Source organism: Mirounga angustirostris, unplaced genomic scaffold (assembly GCF_029215605.1).
Source record: "Mirounga angustirostris isolate CCGP_5_RB_7025 unplaced genomic scaffold, mMirAng1.0.hap1 SCAF_6, whole genome shotgun sequence".
Lineage (NCBI taxonomy): Eukaryota > Metazoa > Chordata > Mammalia > Carnivora > Phocidae > Mirounga > Mirounga angustirostris.
This window is the reverse complement of record NW_026991714.1, coordinates 104065979-104081681: the sequence shown is the minus strand read 5'-3', so window position 1 is coordinate 104081681 and position 15703 is coordinate 104065979. Positions and strand designations below refer to the sequence as shown.

At 37.5% G+C, this 15703-nt stretch overlaps 1 protein-coding gene across 5 annotated transcripts in view; it reads right to left on the bottom strand.

Annotated features, from left to right (window-relative positions):
- Positions 1-3698: 3698 nt before the first annotated feature.
- The window catches only part of SAMD8 (sterile alpha motif domain containing 8), a 42631-nt gene continuing 30626 nt past the window's right edge, over positions 3699-15703 (bottom strand). For all 5 annotated transcript variants that reach the window (XM_045878159.3, XM_045878154.3, XM_045878156.2 and 2 more), the window contains 3 exons: positions 13896-14013; positions 8504-8654; positions 3699-8338 (listed from right to left, as the gene is read on the bottom strand). In XM_045878159.3, the coding sequence (XP_045734115.1) occupies positions 8034-8338; positions 8504-8654; positions 13896-14013 (574 nt within the window). In that variant the 3' untranslated portion in view covers positions 3699-8033. The remainder of the gene's footprint in view (positions 8339-8503; positions 8655-13895; positions 14014-15703) is intronic.

Here is a 15703-nt window from a genome sequence, read left to right as displayed (position 1 = left end):
CCCAAACCACCTAATCCAAACCCAAATCCTGAAAGTCCCTTCCCAACACCCTCCAGCAGAGATGCCCTATAATTTACCATGGTGTGCATTCTTCCTCATTTCAATGAACAATAAATCTAACTTATTCAACTAAGCTATGTCCTTGGAGGGGAAGGCACTGGCATATATTAAGTGAAATAAATAAGGTGCAAAACCATGTATATATGTGCATATATGTATATATGCTACAATTTGTTTAAATAATATAAGCACAAATAGAAGAATATGTATTTGTTTGAATATGCATGGAATGCCTCTCGAAAACATCTAGTTAAAAATGATTGCCTCTTGGAAGGAGAACTAAAGGCTGGGGCACAGGGGTAGGAAGAAAAGCTTTTAGTTTATATAGTTTGTTACTATGTTCATTAATTACTTACTATTAATAACTTTTTAAAAAGATACTAAGAATCATGGGTGCCTGGGTGGCTCAGTTGGTTGAGCATTCAACTCTTGGTTTCGGCTCAGGTCATGATCTCAGGGTCCTGAGATTGAGCCCCACATCGGGCTCTTGGCTCAGCGTGGAGTCTGCTTCCATCCCTTGGCCCCTCCCTCCCACTGCTTGCACACGTGCTCTCTCTCTAAATCTTAAAAAAGAAAAAAAAAGATAGTAAGAATCACAGATACCCCTGTGATTAATAGTGAAAATTCAGAATCTTGCCTGGACAGTTAGGCTTATCAAATTTCTACAGGTGTGATTTCCACCATGTTGGGAGTCCCTCAAATCACATCACTATTGCCAACTGCTCTCCAGCCTACAAAATCAGTCTTCGTGGAAAAACAGGATCAAATTTCAGGTACACTGACATCTTATTGATGAAGGCTGCTGATTAATCTGTACTGAAAAACTATTAGGGGGCACCTGGGTGGCTCTGTCGGTTGGGCATCTGCCTTCGGCTCAGGTCATGATCCTGGGATCCTGGGATGGAGCCCCGAGTCTGGCTCCCTGCTTGGCGGGAAGCCTGCTTCTCCCTCTCCCTCTGCTGCTCCCCCTGCTTGTGTTCTCTCTCTCAAATAAATAAATAAAATCTTAAAAGAAAAAGAAAAACCATTAGGTACATGTGTTTTCTTTAGAGTAGGATCCAAGACTCTTAAGGCTGGAATATGAACAGTTCGTGGTGGTTTTATTCTATTTTATTTTTTTTTAAGCTTTTATTTATTTATTATTTGTCAGAGAGAGACAGAGAGCAAGAGCACAAGAGAGCACAAGCAGGAGGAGGGGCATATGGAGAGGGAGAAGCAGACTGTAGGAACCTGGTTCGTGGACCTACTATCTTAGGGTCTGTAGCCTTTCCTTCATCTCCAGTTTGATCTTTTGTGTACTTTCATCATCTTACCTTTCTCTTTTTGACTTACACTTGTGCCCTTTACTAACTCCTCTGTCTTATTAAAAACACATACCCTGGGGCGCCTGGGTGGCTCAGTCGTTGGGCGTCTGCCTTCGGCTCAGGTCATGATCCCAGGGTCTTGGGTTCGAGCCCCACATCGGGCTCCCTGCTCAGCGGGAAGCCTGCTTCTCCCTCTCCCACTCCCCCTGCTTGTGTTCCCTCTCTCGCTGTGTCTCTGTCAAATAAAATCTTTAAAAAAAAAATTAAAAAAAATAAAAAATAAAAAAATAAAAACACATACCCTGTCAGGGTGCCTGGATGGCCTAGTCAGTTAAGCATCTGACTCTTGATTTTGGCTCAGGTCATGATTTCAGGGTTGTGAGATCGAGCTCCGCATTCAGCAGGGAGTCTGCTTGAGATTCTTTCTCTCCCTCTCCCTCTGCTCCTCCCCCACCCTGCTTGCTCTTTCTCTCTCTCAAATAATAAATAAGTAAATCTTTATTTATTTTTTAAGAACACATACATTTCTTTTTTTAAAAAAAAGATTTTGTTTATTTATTTGACAGAGAGAGAGCGAACATAACAGGAGGAGCTGCAGAGAGAGAGGGAGAAGCAGGCTCCCCACTAGGTAGGGAACCCGATGTGGGGCTCGATCCTGCCCTGGGATCATGACCTGAGCCAAAGGCAGACGCCCAACCAATTGAGCCACCCAGGCACCCCAATAAGTAAATCTTAAAAAAATAAATAAAAACATATACCCTGTCAACAATTCTCTAATACATATACAAATCCAATTTTTTGCATGACAGTAAGTCTTCTAAACCTTTCATCATGTTCTTATCAATTTTTCCTTCAGGGAAGGCTCAGTTCAAGTTTTACATGCTTAGTAAATTCTGCTTGGACCCTCAGTCCCTACTAAGCCTTTCCTCTCCCAACCTAACATTAAACGAAGACAGTAAAATTATCTGTTGACTCAGCTGTTTCCAAACATTTCCTTCCCCTATCCTCAACTCTTTTTTTAAAGATTTTATTTATTTATTTATTTATTTATTTATTTATTTATTTGAGAGAGAGAGAAACAGCATGAGAGGGGAGAGGGCCAGAGGGAGAAGCAGGCTCCCCGCTGAGCCGGGAGCTCGATGTGGGGCTCGATGAGGGACTCAATCCCAGGATTCTGGGATCATGACCTGAGCCGAAGGCAGTTGCTTAACCAACTGAGCCACCCAGGCACCCTATCCTCAACTCTTTTTTCAAAGAGAAAGCCTACAAGGAAAATCAAATATGTAAAACACCAACTCTGCATGGAAATGGTACAAACTCCCCACCTCCCTTTCCCCTAACCCTGAAGATGTTCAACCAGGCAGTTTTAAAACTGTAGGTTTATTCCACCAATGAATGTTGTTGGCTACCTTTTCATGTCAACTTCCCAGCTAGATTATTAATTTCCTGGGGGCACAGGCCCTGTTTTATTTTCCTAAATTCAACTAATATTTCAGCATTATGTACCAGCTACTAAGCCAGCAAGGGTAGAGTACTTTCATATCTGGCCTTTAATACAACCTATGAGAAAGGCATTTGTTTCTCCCCTCCTTATACATAAAGTTAAGTGGAGCTGGAAGAAAAGACCTACTTTAATCAGCGGCAGAGATGCTCAGGCCTTCAGAGTCTAAATCAGTGCATTTTCTCAGGCCTTCAGAGTCTAAACCAGTGCATTTCCTATTCCACCAAGTAGCCTCTAGGTCTGTCCTGGACTATTCTTTCCCAGCGTTCCCGAGAGAGACTATCTGGGGCCAGAGAGGCTGCAATTAGTAGTGGTCATGAAAGTAAGTTCAGTCATGGATTAAGTCCATATGGTCCTATGACAATGCTTAGTGTTTCTTAGTGTTTACTCCATGGTTCTGGGCTACTGAGCTTCTCTGAACAGCTCTTTTCCCTTCTTTCCCTGTTCATCATTATTTCCAAAGCTGACCTGCCAGGATGAAGGCATCTTCCCATATAATCTACAATTAAATCAAAACCAACCAACCAAACAAAAGCTTTAATGTGTCCAGGAATAATGAGCTATTTGCTTCTTTTCCCTCCCTCTCATCTTAATCTGCAGTTATTCTAATACCCTCAGGAAGATTGCTTTTCTTTCCTGGTTTACACAAAGAAAGGAGAAAGGGCAAAGGGCTTACCTAACAGACAACTAAGAATTAGTAAATGCCAGGAACTGGACACTATATTAAAGTTTAAAGTTGCCGGGCCCAATCATTTGCATAAATAAAAATTTACTGTATAAAAAATAGATGAGCTGCATCAGTAATGCAAAGACATTCAAATAAGAGACTGCAATTCAACTTTCAGGTGTTTTATTTTTAGTATTTTTGAACATTTCAATACAACAAAGATATAAAATAATATATTAGTTAAATCTGGATTTAGTTTAGAGTCAAGATATTTACTTATATACAACACTGTGCATCAAGGTATGGCCTCCATAGAAACGTTCACGTCTTCACGTAACACTAGTTCCTCTGTGCACAGAGTCACATTTAGGTAGAGTTCTTAAAACAAAACATGCCCACTTTAGTCCAAGCGAATTTTGCTTCCCCCACTAAGTATCACTTCCACTTCCTTTGTTCCATATCAGAAATACTTCAACTGTCCTAACAATCCATAGATTTCTGAATAAAAAATCATTAAAATTAAGCATTTGTAAGAGGACATTAATAACATGGCCTGGCTACCATTCAGACAACCCAGTAGTTCGTATTGAAACAGACCTGAAATAATAATGAAATTATCATAGTATTCCCTCTCCCTTCCTATCCGGCACAAACCTTCCTTATGCTTAAACATGGAACACACTGAATAAAATGTCTTTTGGCTAATTTAGGGTAGAATATATTCTAAAACCAACTTTACTGGTAGTTGAATTATGGTTTACAGATTTCATAGATATTTTTATTGAACTTGATGTATAGTAATGGGCCACATTTTAGTTATTGGAAATTGGTGGCCTTCACTGGGTGTGAGGGGTAGGTGAGAGGGGAGACCAAAACCTACTTTCATAGTAATTTCAGTCACTCAGAGCCACTCAGACACAAAGAGGGAAAAACCCTCAACCTCTTTCCTTTCTCACTGGTCACCTGAAGCAGTCTGACTTTTGATGTTACTAACAAGTCTCTATAGAGGTATAGGGGTAATTCAGGCTACACTTTTTACAATTGCAAACCATCGTTAACTCAAGTGAAGATGGCATTAAAACTGACATGCTTTGTTGGCTTTGAAACTATCTAAAAGAAACCGATACTGTTTAAGAAAGCTATCGGACTATTCTAAAGGAGAAATTTCTTGTCTCAAATGCCTGAATACCTTGAAGAACTGACACATGACTCTTACTGTAATTACTCTTAGTAAGGGATAACTTAAGTCTACAAAAAGACTATCAAAGAATTAAATTTATTAGATCACAGAGTTTAAAACAAGAATATGGTTAACGTTCTCAAGCATTTTGGAACAAGAATCTTTAGAAAATGTTTACTATAAAACTCATGATGAAATTGCCTTTTGCTGAATACACTCAGAGCAGGTTAGTGTTATGAATATGACTTTGAATATATCAATAACACTTTTCAAACAGATGTCTCTAAAACAGACTGTTTCATATCAGCTATAAGAGGATTTGGCTTCTCTGTTCTCTGTTTACAAATTATAAGATTTTTGGAATTCTAAGTAACAACACTTGGGCAGGTACAGGGTAAGAAAGAACACCACCTGCAGTGTCAGAGTTACAGAACCAGTAGGTCTTCAGTCAATGGATTCTTTCTAGTGAACAGTCCACATTTCTTTAGCTGACTGGTTCTAAGGCTGCTCTCATTGCTTTCTGATTTAAAAAAAAAAAACAAAAAAACTAATAAACAGACCCAGCATGTGGAAGTTGTTTTTACTCTAGCAATTCTGGCCACTAAGAACTAAGGAGGATAGCCCTTTGAGAATTCTGCAGCATAGCCAAAAAAGGTTCCTCCCAAATTATTCAGCGTTAACAGCACACTTGCCTTCTTCAAAACCTCCTACTCCCTATGAACTTCAATTACGCTTCAGTAACAATGCCCTGCATAGACTTAAAAAAAAAGAAAGCAAAGAAAATAAAAAAAGAAAAAAGGCTACACTGCCCCCAGGAATATAGAGAAATGCCTCAAGGACTTTCAATATAACCTCCAGTTTGTATCCCCAAACCAAAAACCTTCTTGGTTCCTTCTATACTAAGGTCTCAGTATTTAAGAATATAAGCCTCTCATAAGTCTGCAACTGTAGATAGGATCAAAAAACATGTATGTAGCTTCTCCACCTAGGCACATTCACACCCAAAATGTGAATTTAAATACCACCCTCCCAATGGTTTACACTTTAACAAGAAAAAAAAAATACAAAGACAAAATCTGGAAATAACAAAAAAACAACTAAAATATAGGTTTCATATTAAAAAAAGAAAAGGAAAATAATTTTGTGTCAAAGTTTTCCAAGAAAGAGACTTGGAGATGATGAATTTATGTAAACACTGCCTTGTATTAGTTACAACAATAAATTATAAATCTAGCTTACCTTTTCCCCAAATCAGATATGAGAAATGCAAGCTGAAAACTTATTTTACAATCCTCATTGCAGTCTGCTGTTAGGCACTCTCAATGTCAACAGCTCTGCAAAGTTACTTGCAATTTTTTTTTCTATTTTGTTCTACAATAGAATCCACATGAAGGAAAGAAGACTGATGTTTAGGAAGTTTACCATTAAGTAGCTATCTAACATTCTTGAATTAATGTTGCTACAGATTTTTTTCAAACATTTTTCCAAAAGCCAACATTTGTCCCTCCCTAGCTAAATATACAGTCTTGCTCTGTCACTTGGAAAGAATGGCAGTTACACGGCTTTGACCTTGGAGGTCAAAGTACTCTAAATGGTATAGCCAACATCCTTCACCCTTCATGATTATGCAGTTTCCTTAGATGAAATGTTGACATTTTTGTCCCTAGCATGTATTAGAATCAACAATTTAAGATATTATAAGATTCTCAAGTATGAGATTTAAAAGCATAATAAAACTTGAATTGCCTTGTGCCATTTTTCAGGTGAGAAATAAAAAATAATATTCAGAGTAGACTCAGATTGGGGTCATTCAGCACTGGCTGAAATTTGTTTGCATAAATTTCTTCTCCTGCCCAATCCATTCAGGCTCCTCTGTAGCTTATACAGGGGTGGGAATATGACTCAAAGTGCAAAAATAAAATATTTCACCCACATTAGGAGCAGGTTTCTGCTAAGTGGCCTAATTTTAGACCTCAATATGCCAGCACTTTTTCTAACTCCTTGCTTTAAAATGGAATGTAAAAACTATACAATTAATATTCCAAGTAGCTAAGCTCAATCAGGTGGGGCTCAAAATCCAATTCCATAAGCATTCTACTGTCATAACTATTAACCAAAATCATTAAAAGTGACAAATGTTACCACAAAGGTCAAATTACTTAAGGTACTACATTTCTAGTGTTGTAAACAGCAACTAAGTTATATCACTTCCTGACTGCCAAATTAAGACTAAATAGAAAGAATGTATGTACACAATTTAAATGAAAAACAACAAAATCTTTTTTTCATATCCAAATATGTCTGAGACTATTTACTTCTGATGGCCAAGAATGACAAATTTCAAAAACCAGAAGTTTATTATGCCTGCAACTGTTATTAATTTTTTAAAAATAGAAAAAATATTCTTTGCATGCATACCTCCCTACTTACGGACACAAGAACTTTATCTAACATTTGGTAAAACACTCCACTATTTTGCTCATTAAGTAACATCATTTAAAGGCATAAAATTGGGCTCTCATATGTCTAACTAACAATTATAGCACAAAGTTGTTCCAGGTACCTACCTCACTAAAATTAAGCCAATTTTATTTTTATGGATGCAGCCATTTTTCCCTCATAAACACTTACTGACAGTCATACTGAACCCTCAGAACAAAATAGGAACTGCATCTTTTGTTGCATTTTGGTGAAAAATGCCAGTACTATACTTGTTCTTTGTCACCTCATGTATGGCCCCTTCCATTCTCTTCCTGTTTCAGGCATCCTGGTATGTTCAGTATACTTTTCTTAAAGATGGCTCAGAAGGCAGAAATCATTTGTTAGTAACACAGATCACTTTCTAGAGTTGCATTTTTTAAAAAGACAGAGATTAGTTCAAAGAACAAATACTGCTCATTTGGTAGGGGTTTTTCCTTTGAAGATAATAAGGACCTTAAAAAAAATTATTTCTCGACTACAGTCCTAATGAAGTTAAAAAAAAAACAAAAACACTTTCAATCAGCAAATTGCTTAAGTTCAATAAGCAAGTACTCAATAGGTGAGGGTACAGCCTGACTTCAATTACAACATTAAGTCTGCCAAAAGAGAAGGGTCAGAAACATCTACTTTAGCTTCCTATTCAAACGGAGATGTAAGGACTCTTGACTGCTCTTTCTTGATTTCTACAATCACAGCCTTGCTCAGAACATGGAACTTCACTTTGTCAACATATAAGCCAAAAAGGAAGGCATCCAGGAACAGCTTAGGGGGAGAAAGCAAAGTTACTCACTTTCAACAACTACTGTATATTTAATCACGAACCCATTACAAAGATAGACTTTATCCAATTAATCTTTTCATTATTGCTGGTTTTGAAAATGGCCAACAATATTCATTAGGTACTGTACCATTTACATTACATTCAAAAAAAGAAAACATGGGAAACCAAATTCTTGCTCTCCTACTTTGCTGATATGCTCTAGTATTGGCTAGAGTATGGTAGTACAAAAAGAGTCTTGTCGTGATATAAAAGGCAATAAACACATCAATGGAATAATGTTCATGAGCAGCCAAAATGAAGAAGATTCCAAAGAGGTTGAGAACCCAAGATAAAGTGTGCAAGAAATTCCAGCTTCTTGGTGTATCTGGGAAAAGGACAGAAAGATCGTTTTAAAATCACATTCTTTCCAATGCTTCTAAGTCACATGTTTCTTAGGTCAGTCTGTTACTCTCATTCTTCATAGAACTTGACACCCTTCCCACAGCCTCCTCTGCTGCCAGTCATCTAAGTCAACTAAAGAGATACTTACATTCAGTGACAAAGAAATTCAGCATAGTTAGGACGACTGTGTGGCCACTGAACATGTAATCTCCACAAGTGTGAACACCAGTTAGGGTCATACCAAAGCCACTCCAAATGGCAAAGGCCCGGTGCAGTTTCTCCCACACACTGCCATATACCTATAAAGAAAGCTACAAATTAGTGTTTCAAGTGCTTAGGGAGGTAGGTGCTTCCAAACATCCATTCACATTGAAATTCAAATGCTAAATGACCTAGAAATAAGATCTAAACAAAAGCAACCAGACTCCCAGTCTAATTAATTCCAGACATCAAGAAAGGGTGGTCAGAAATATTCTGGTAATTACATGAAATCAATGTAATTCAAATTTCTTTTACTAAGAGCTCCTTTACAATGAAAAGGTCACTATTACACAAAATATTTTCAAGTTTTTAATCCAATAATACAGTAGTATTTGCTGATTGTTCTGCCAATAAGAAATAGGCTATGACACAGACAATGGCTACCATTCAATATCTATTCTCCCCTTTTTCACTGGTAACAGAATGAACTCAACCGATACACTGCATTTCCTAGCCTCCCTTGCAGCTTGGTGTGGTTTTGTGACTAAGTTCTATACAGTAAGATGTAAGTGGAAGTGTAAAAGAGTTCTGGGAAGGCTACTTATAAAGGAAAGAGACAACAAGTAGGAGGAAGTCTTTTTCACCTTTCCTTCTTCCAGCCTACAACTCAGACATGACAGATGAAGCTGCAGCATCCATCTTGGACCACTAAGTGGCCTTGAGGACGCAAGCCAAGTGTTAGGACAGGAGAGTAAAAGGAGGATCATGGGTTTTTGGTAAGTCCATATAGTTACACATGACCTAATTTCAGATTTCTCTTATGAGAGAGAATAAACCATTGTTTGTTTATTAAACCATGCCATCTTGAATTTCCTGTTATTAATAGCCAAACCCAATCCCAACTCCCATACATAAGCTTAAAAAAGCAATCCATTTTGAGGAAGAGTTTGAGAGTTTGAGTAATGGTCCTTCTTTTAAAAAAAGGCATTTAACACATAATAACAGTACAAAGAATTCCTAAAATTTTACATGCCCTTACTATGTGTAAGACATGCTGCTAAGTGCTTTATGTGTTACTGTATTTAATATCCACAACAATCCTATAAAGTGATTCAATTATGCAGCTGAGGAAACTGGCTTAGAGAGGTCACACAGCTGGTAAGTAACATAACCAGGATATGAATCCAGAAGTCCAATTCCAAAGTTCTGTGTCTTAAAGGGCCTCTCTACTTGCTAGATGGGGTGCTGCCGAATTCACGAAATGTTTAGTAAAGTCAGTTAGAGCTTAAAAAAAAAAATAACCTCACAAAACAAAACAAAAAAACAACCAAAAAAACAAAAAAAACCAAAGTCCTATGTTTTAAAAATTCTACTATGGCTAATTAACAACAGAAACAACCTCATTAGATAACACAATTTCATTAGAAATCTCACCTGCTGATTATATACTACCTAGCTTTTCCTTTCTGCCTCAGTGAAAGGCAGAACAGGAAAAGGGATTTATTATTAGAGAAAAAGAAAGAGAAGTTACTAAAACCCACATAGTTTGGTTCTTCTAAGACCTCTAATGAGAATAGGGTTGGAGACGGTACTCTTGTGAAAGTAAAAAATCAGGCAGTAAAGAACTGAGACTGCTAGGAAAATCTCTCTGACAAGGGCAGAAATCGAGTGATGCCAGTCAAAAGAAAGCAATCATTGCTCAGTTACTTAAGTTTCCTTATCCCTTCCAATTTTAAATGTCCCAAATATTCTGTATGTTCTTTCCTTAAGGTGGGTCCATTGTTACATTTCAAAAACAGGTAGGTTCTTGGTTCTGTCCCTAAACCTCCTACTTCTGGGAATGAGATTTCAAGCAATTACTTTATTTCAATGAAAATGCCCCATGGAGTTTACTGTAAGGGACTTGATTGCTAGTTACTATCACCTTAACTTTCTATTTTTAACAACGGCTACAAATAATACAGGTCAGTAAGTAGGTTATATTATAATGTAAAGCAATTAACAGTATTTAGGGCAGATTTGAATAGAAATGTCCATATATAACTAACGGATAATGAAAAACAGTCATCAGAGACAGAAAAAGGGCTATCCATACTGTAGAGGAATGGTATCTAATTTATTTTTGTAGCACACATTACAGCCCTATGCACATATAACATTCTCTTTAGTGGATGACCCACAATTAAACCCCTCAGCTACAGGAAATTCTCTTTTCAGTGTAATAAGCTTTTATTTTTATTCTTTAAAATCTCTTCTAATCAACTACCACGCTATTTGGGGGGAAATTGTTCTATCCCTATTTCATACCATGTGCAGAAATAAATTCAAAAGAATGAAGATTTAAATATAAAACATAAGACTGTAGGGGCACCTGGGTGGCTCAGTGGCTTAAGGGTCTACCTTTGGCTAAGCTCATGATGTCAGGGTCCTGGGATCAAGCCCAGAGTTGGGCTCCCTACCCAGCGGGGAGTCTGCTTCTCTCTCCCCGTCTCTGTCTCTCTCCCTCAGCCCCTCCCCCTGCTCATGCTCTCTAATAAATAAATATTTTTAAAACATAAAACTGTAGAAGTCTCATATCATCATCTTTCATTAATCAGAATGGCAATGACTCCAATAATTGATACTAAGTAGTGCTGGCATGGGAGTCGGAAAACTGACATGCATACAGTTTTGATAGTAGTGAAAAATTTGTTTTTTCTACTGGACAGTTGTGCAATATGTAGTTAATGTGCATATTTGATTTCATAATTCTACTTCCAGGAATTTATCTTAAGTAGATGATTAAATAACAGAAAATGCATAAATGCACAAGAACATTTATGATGGCACGGTTTATAATAGTAAGATTTGGAAACAACACAAATGTACAGGATTTGGAACCTGGTAAATCATACAATGGAACACTGCAGCTATTAAAAAGATGAGATATAGCCATATATATTTCTTCAGAAAAAAAGTAAACAACATACTATTAAATAAAACATAAACTAAAGAACAATGTCTGCAATATAATCTTATCTTTTATTTAAAAAGTATCTACTATATAAACTTATATAAAAACAGTCTTTGTGGGGGCGCCTCTCTCAAGTAAAATATATATTTTTAAAGATGTTATTTATTTGTCAGAGAGAGCGAGAGCGAGAGAGCACAAGCAGAGTGGCATGCAGAGGGAGAAGCAGGCTCCCCGCCGAGCAAGGAGCCCAATGCAGGACTCGAACCCAGGACCCTGGGATCATGACTTGAGCCAAAGGCAGATGCTTAACCAACTGAGCCACCCAGGTGTCCCTCGAATAAAATCTTTAAAAAAAAAAAGTCTATGTGTCTATATACCCAACTGTTAACAGGACTGTTTATAGGATGGGTGAAAGAAGAGGGAATGATGTGAACTTTTACTTTTTAATTTATATATTTTCAGACAAATAAAACATTGCCTTCACAATAAATCCTAAGTGTCATATTAACCCTTCTCCCTTACTGCTCAGTCTCCTAATACCTAGAGAGAGTTTTGTCACCCTTCAGCTCAGGGCTGTCTTTTTAGTTATTGATCTTTGGCTGCTTAATCTTCCCTTGTTGGCATTTCAGCTATTTATACCGCAACAGAAGAACTGATATGTAATTTTGTTGTACACTTATACAAACAATATTAAAATAACAAATGTGCTAACACATATATTTGAATATTTGGCAATATATAACTAAAGCACGGAGGCTTAGAAAAATAGGATAATAAATTCTTTTGTCCAAATTTAATGAATCACAAAGGCCAATTCTGTATATAAAGTACAGGTGATTTTCAGGTTTTTAAATTTTTTTTTCCCATCTGCATAGTCTCTCCTCTCTCAATTTAGTCAGAAGATATTGTCTATAATATACCAAAACAAGCTACAAAATTTAGAATGAAAACAATAAGTCAGCCATTATTTAGTATATCCCAGCAAAGAGTCAAGTTTTGAATAGTGGGTACTTTATTTTAAATGGGATGTGGTCAAACTGAAAACGTTTTAAAAAGGAGTGATAAGGACATTGAAGGGACCACAGTCATGTTATATTGATGTGGAGAACAAAGGCAAAGGAAAAGAAAATTTCCTTACAACTTACAGTCCATTGACAAGTTCTTGAGACAGGCAGAGTGACCTTTCTCTAGGAACTCAGGGGCCTCAATGTTAACACTTTGCTAAGGGCAAAAGGCAATTTTAGCTTAACATTATCCTGACCTCCAAGATCCTATTAAGTCTCCTTTAACATATAAAAATTCCTTTGGAAACTTCCTTTATCTCTAACCCCCAAGATATATGTTAGCAGCCATCCTCCAAGATAATGGACCCCTGATATATATCTGAACAGTCTCATGACTAAGGTTTTACTAGACAGTAATAAATGACCTTTTCCTAACAATAGCTAGCCCCCTCAAGGCCCTGGAAACCTTGCTTCCAAAATTCCCTAGAGACGACGCTAGTCCCTAACCCCCTCTCAACTTGAAAGAATATAATCAATCCGTCACCCATGGCAACCCCAGTGCCGCTCTTTCTGCCCATGGTCCTGTTCCTGTGCTTTAATAAAACCACCTTTTTGCACCAAAGATGTCTCAAGAATTCTTTCTTAATCATTTGCTCCGAACCAGAACATTTCCACATCAATATGAGGAACTAAAGATGCTCAGGATGGTGGGAAAGGGAAAATGATAATTGAAAGAAACTTGTTTTCTACAGCTCCACAGCAAAGAACCAGTATCAGTGGACAGATGTAACAGGGAGGTAGATTCTGGCTTAAGATTTCTCCCAAATTATTTCTACAGGTTTATTACAGATATTGAAAATACTAAAAAGCACATTTTAAACTTTATTTATTTATTTATTCTTTAGAAAGAAGAGAGAGTGGCAGAGGGAGAGAGACAATCTTTTTTTTTTTTTTTTTAATTTATTTATTTGACAGAGAGAGACACAGCGAGAGAGGGCACACAAGCAGGGGGAGTGGGAGAGGGAGAAGCAGGCTTCCCACTAAGCAGGGAGACTGATGCGGGGCTCGATCCCAGGACCCTGAGATCATGACCTGAGCCGAAGGCAGACACTTAACAACTGAGACACCCAGGCGCCCCAGAGAGAGACAATCTTAAGCTGGCTCCATGGCCAGCATATGAGCCTGATGCAGGGGGCTCAATCTCACAGCCCCGAGATCATGACCTGAGCTGAAATCAAGAGTTGGACACTTAACCAGCTGATCCACCCAGGCACCCCTAAAAAGCATTCTAATATTAAAAGCAAAGTCTAAGCCCTATTATATATATGGTGCCATCAACCCACCAAGAATAAGAAAGAATGATAAAGAAGGTAGCAGGCTACCTTTCCAGTACACTGCAGGTGCTGTCCTGGCACGGACAGGGAGGTCACAAACATGGTAAAGCAGCGAAGCAAGAATACAGTGCCCATCAGACTACAGAGCCTTCGGAGAAGTATTGACCTGTGAACAGAGCGACCAAAAAGAGAGAAAGATCAGAAGAAAGCAAACCAAAAAACTCCAGGTATCAGCGTTTACTTAAAGGGAGAGCAGACAGAAAAACCCCTAGAACTAGACTCTTTGAAGAAGACAGAAATCTTAGAGAAATCTTAGATCTGAAGCATCATTGTCCAATAGAACTTTTTGTAATGATGGAAATGTTCTATAACTGCACCATCCAATAAGGTATTTACATGTGGCTCTTGAGCACTTGAAATGTGACTAATACATCCAAGGAACTGCATTTTAATTTTATTTCATTTCCATTAAATAGCCACATGTGGCTAGTATCTGCCATGTTAGACAGTGCTGACCTAAGAGCACCATTTCATTGATAAGAAGATAAGGCTAAGACAAAGTAAAGGAAATATGCAAGAAAGAAGACTAGTACCGAGCCTGACTCTTAGCTTAATGTTAGTGCTGTTATTCATATATTGCTCATAAATTATTTACTTTATGAGAGGTAAAATTAAACATGATTCTAGGGAATTTTTGCTCATTAATAACATTGTAAATTGGTTACTGATAGTAGCTATCTTAAACATTCTCTAACTTCTCCTAACTTAAAGTATAAAAATACTAAGTTTTTTTAAATACTAAGTTTTATATTAAGTACACCTAGCAAAAATTTTGAACTGCATTGTGATTTCACTTGTGCTGCCATAGTATTTTTTTAAATGTCCAAACGAAAACAGGCTATAATAGTCTTAAGCACAGGGACTATGCTTTACACATTTTCAAAATGCTCTTCCCACCCTCAAAAAAGCACTGAACACAAGAGATCTCAAATTTTAGTGTGTACACCTGGGATGTAGCCTAGGAATCTACATCTTAACAAGAAGCCAGGTGACTCTAACGAAAGCAGTACAAAGGCCACATTAGAGAGAAACACTTTCTTTGACCAATTAAACACCAAAACTTGCATATAATTGGCCACTGCTATACTTTGCTAAACCTATCAAACTTTCCCATACGGTAAATTCTTTCTTGGTCTGAAGAGTGGATAAATTCAAATTCACGGGGTCTTATGAGCCTAAGTTAAACCAGAAAGCAGCAGTGATATTACATGTTTTTAAACCACCTCTGGTTTTAAGCAATCCAGAGTTAAAAATATTGCTGGAAAATGGGAAAGAATGAAGCACAATACAGCCTAAAAGTGTGACAACAATGTCAACGATCAACTTTTCTTTTCACCTTCAAAGCAATGAAATAACTGCTGCTTAGGACCTAAAGCCCATCATTGGTTTACCTCAACTACTTCCTGGTGAGGACAAAGGATAATAAATTCAAGAAAGTGTCCCTATTTCTCATTAGTGTCCATAGACAATGGATAGCAAATCTACAAACTTCATAGTTCTTCAAACTTTTTCTGCATTATGCCTTATATTTTTACCTAAATCAAGTAATTTCCCCTCATTAAAGTAGGAAAGAAGCCTCCCTTTACATTTCATTTTAATAAAAAAATTCTTTCCTTTATATTTCTTAGTGAAAGTGCCAAAGAAGCACTTTCCCTATTCAGCAATTTCCTTTATCATCTTAAGCCAACCACACTGACTAGATGTACATGGTAAGCAAAATAATCCCTTTGCTAATGGGCGTCCTCCAAGCAGAGAATTTCTTTCATCCAAACACTATCCTTGACCAAAGACTGTCC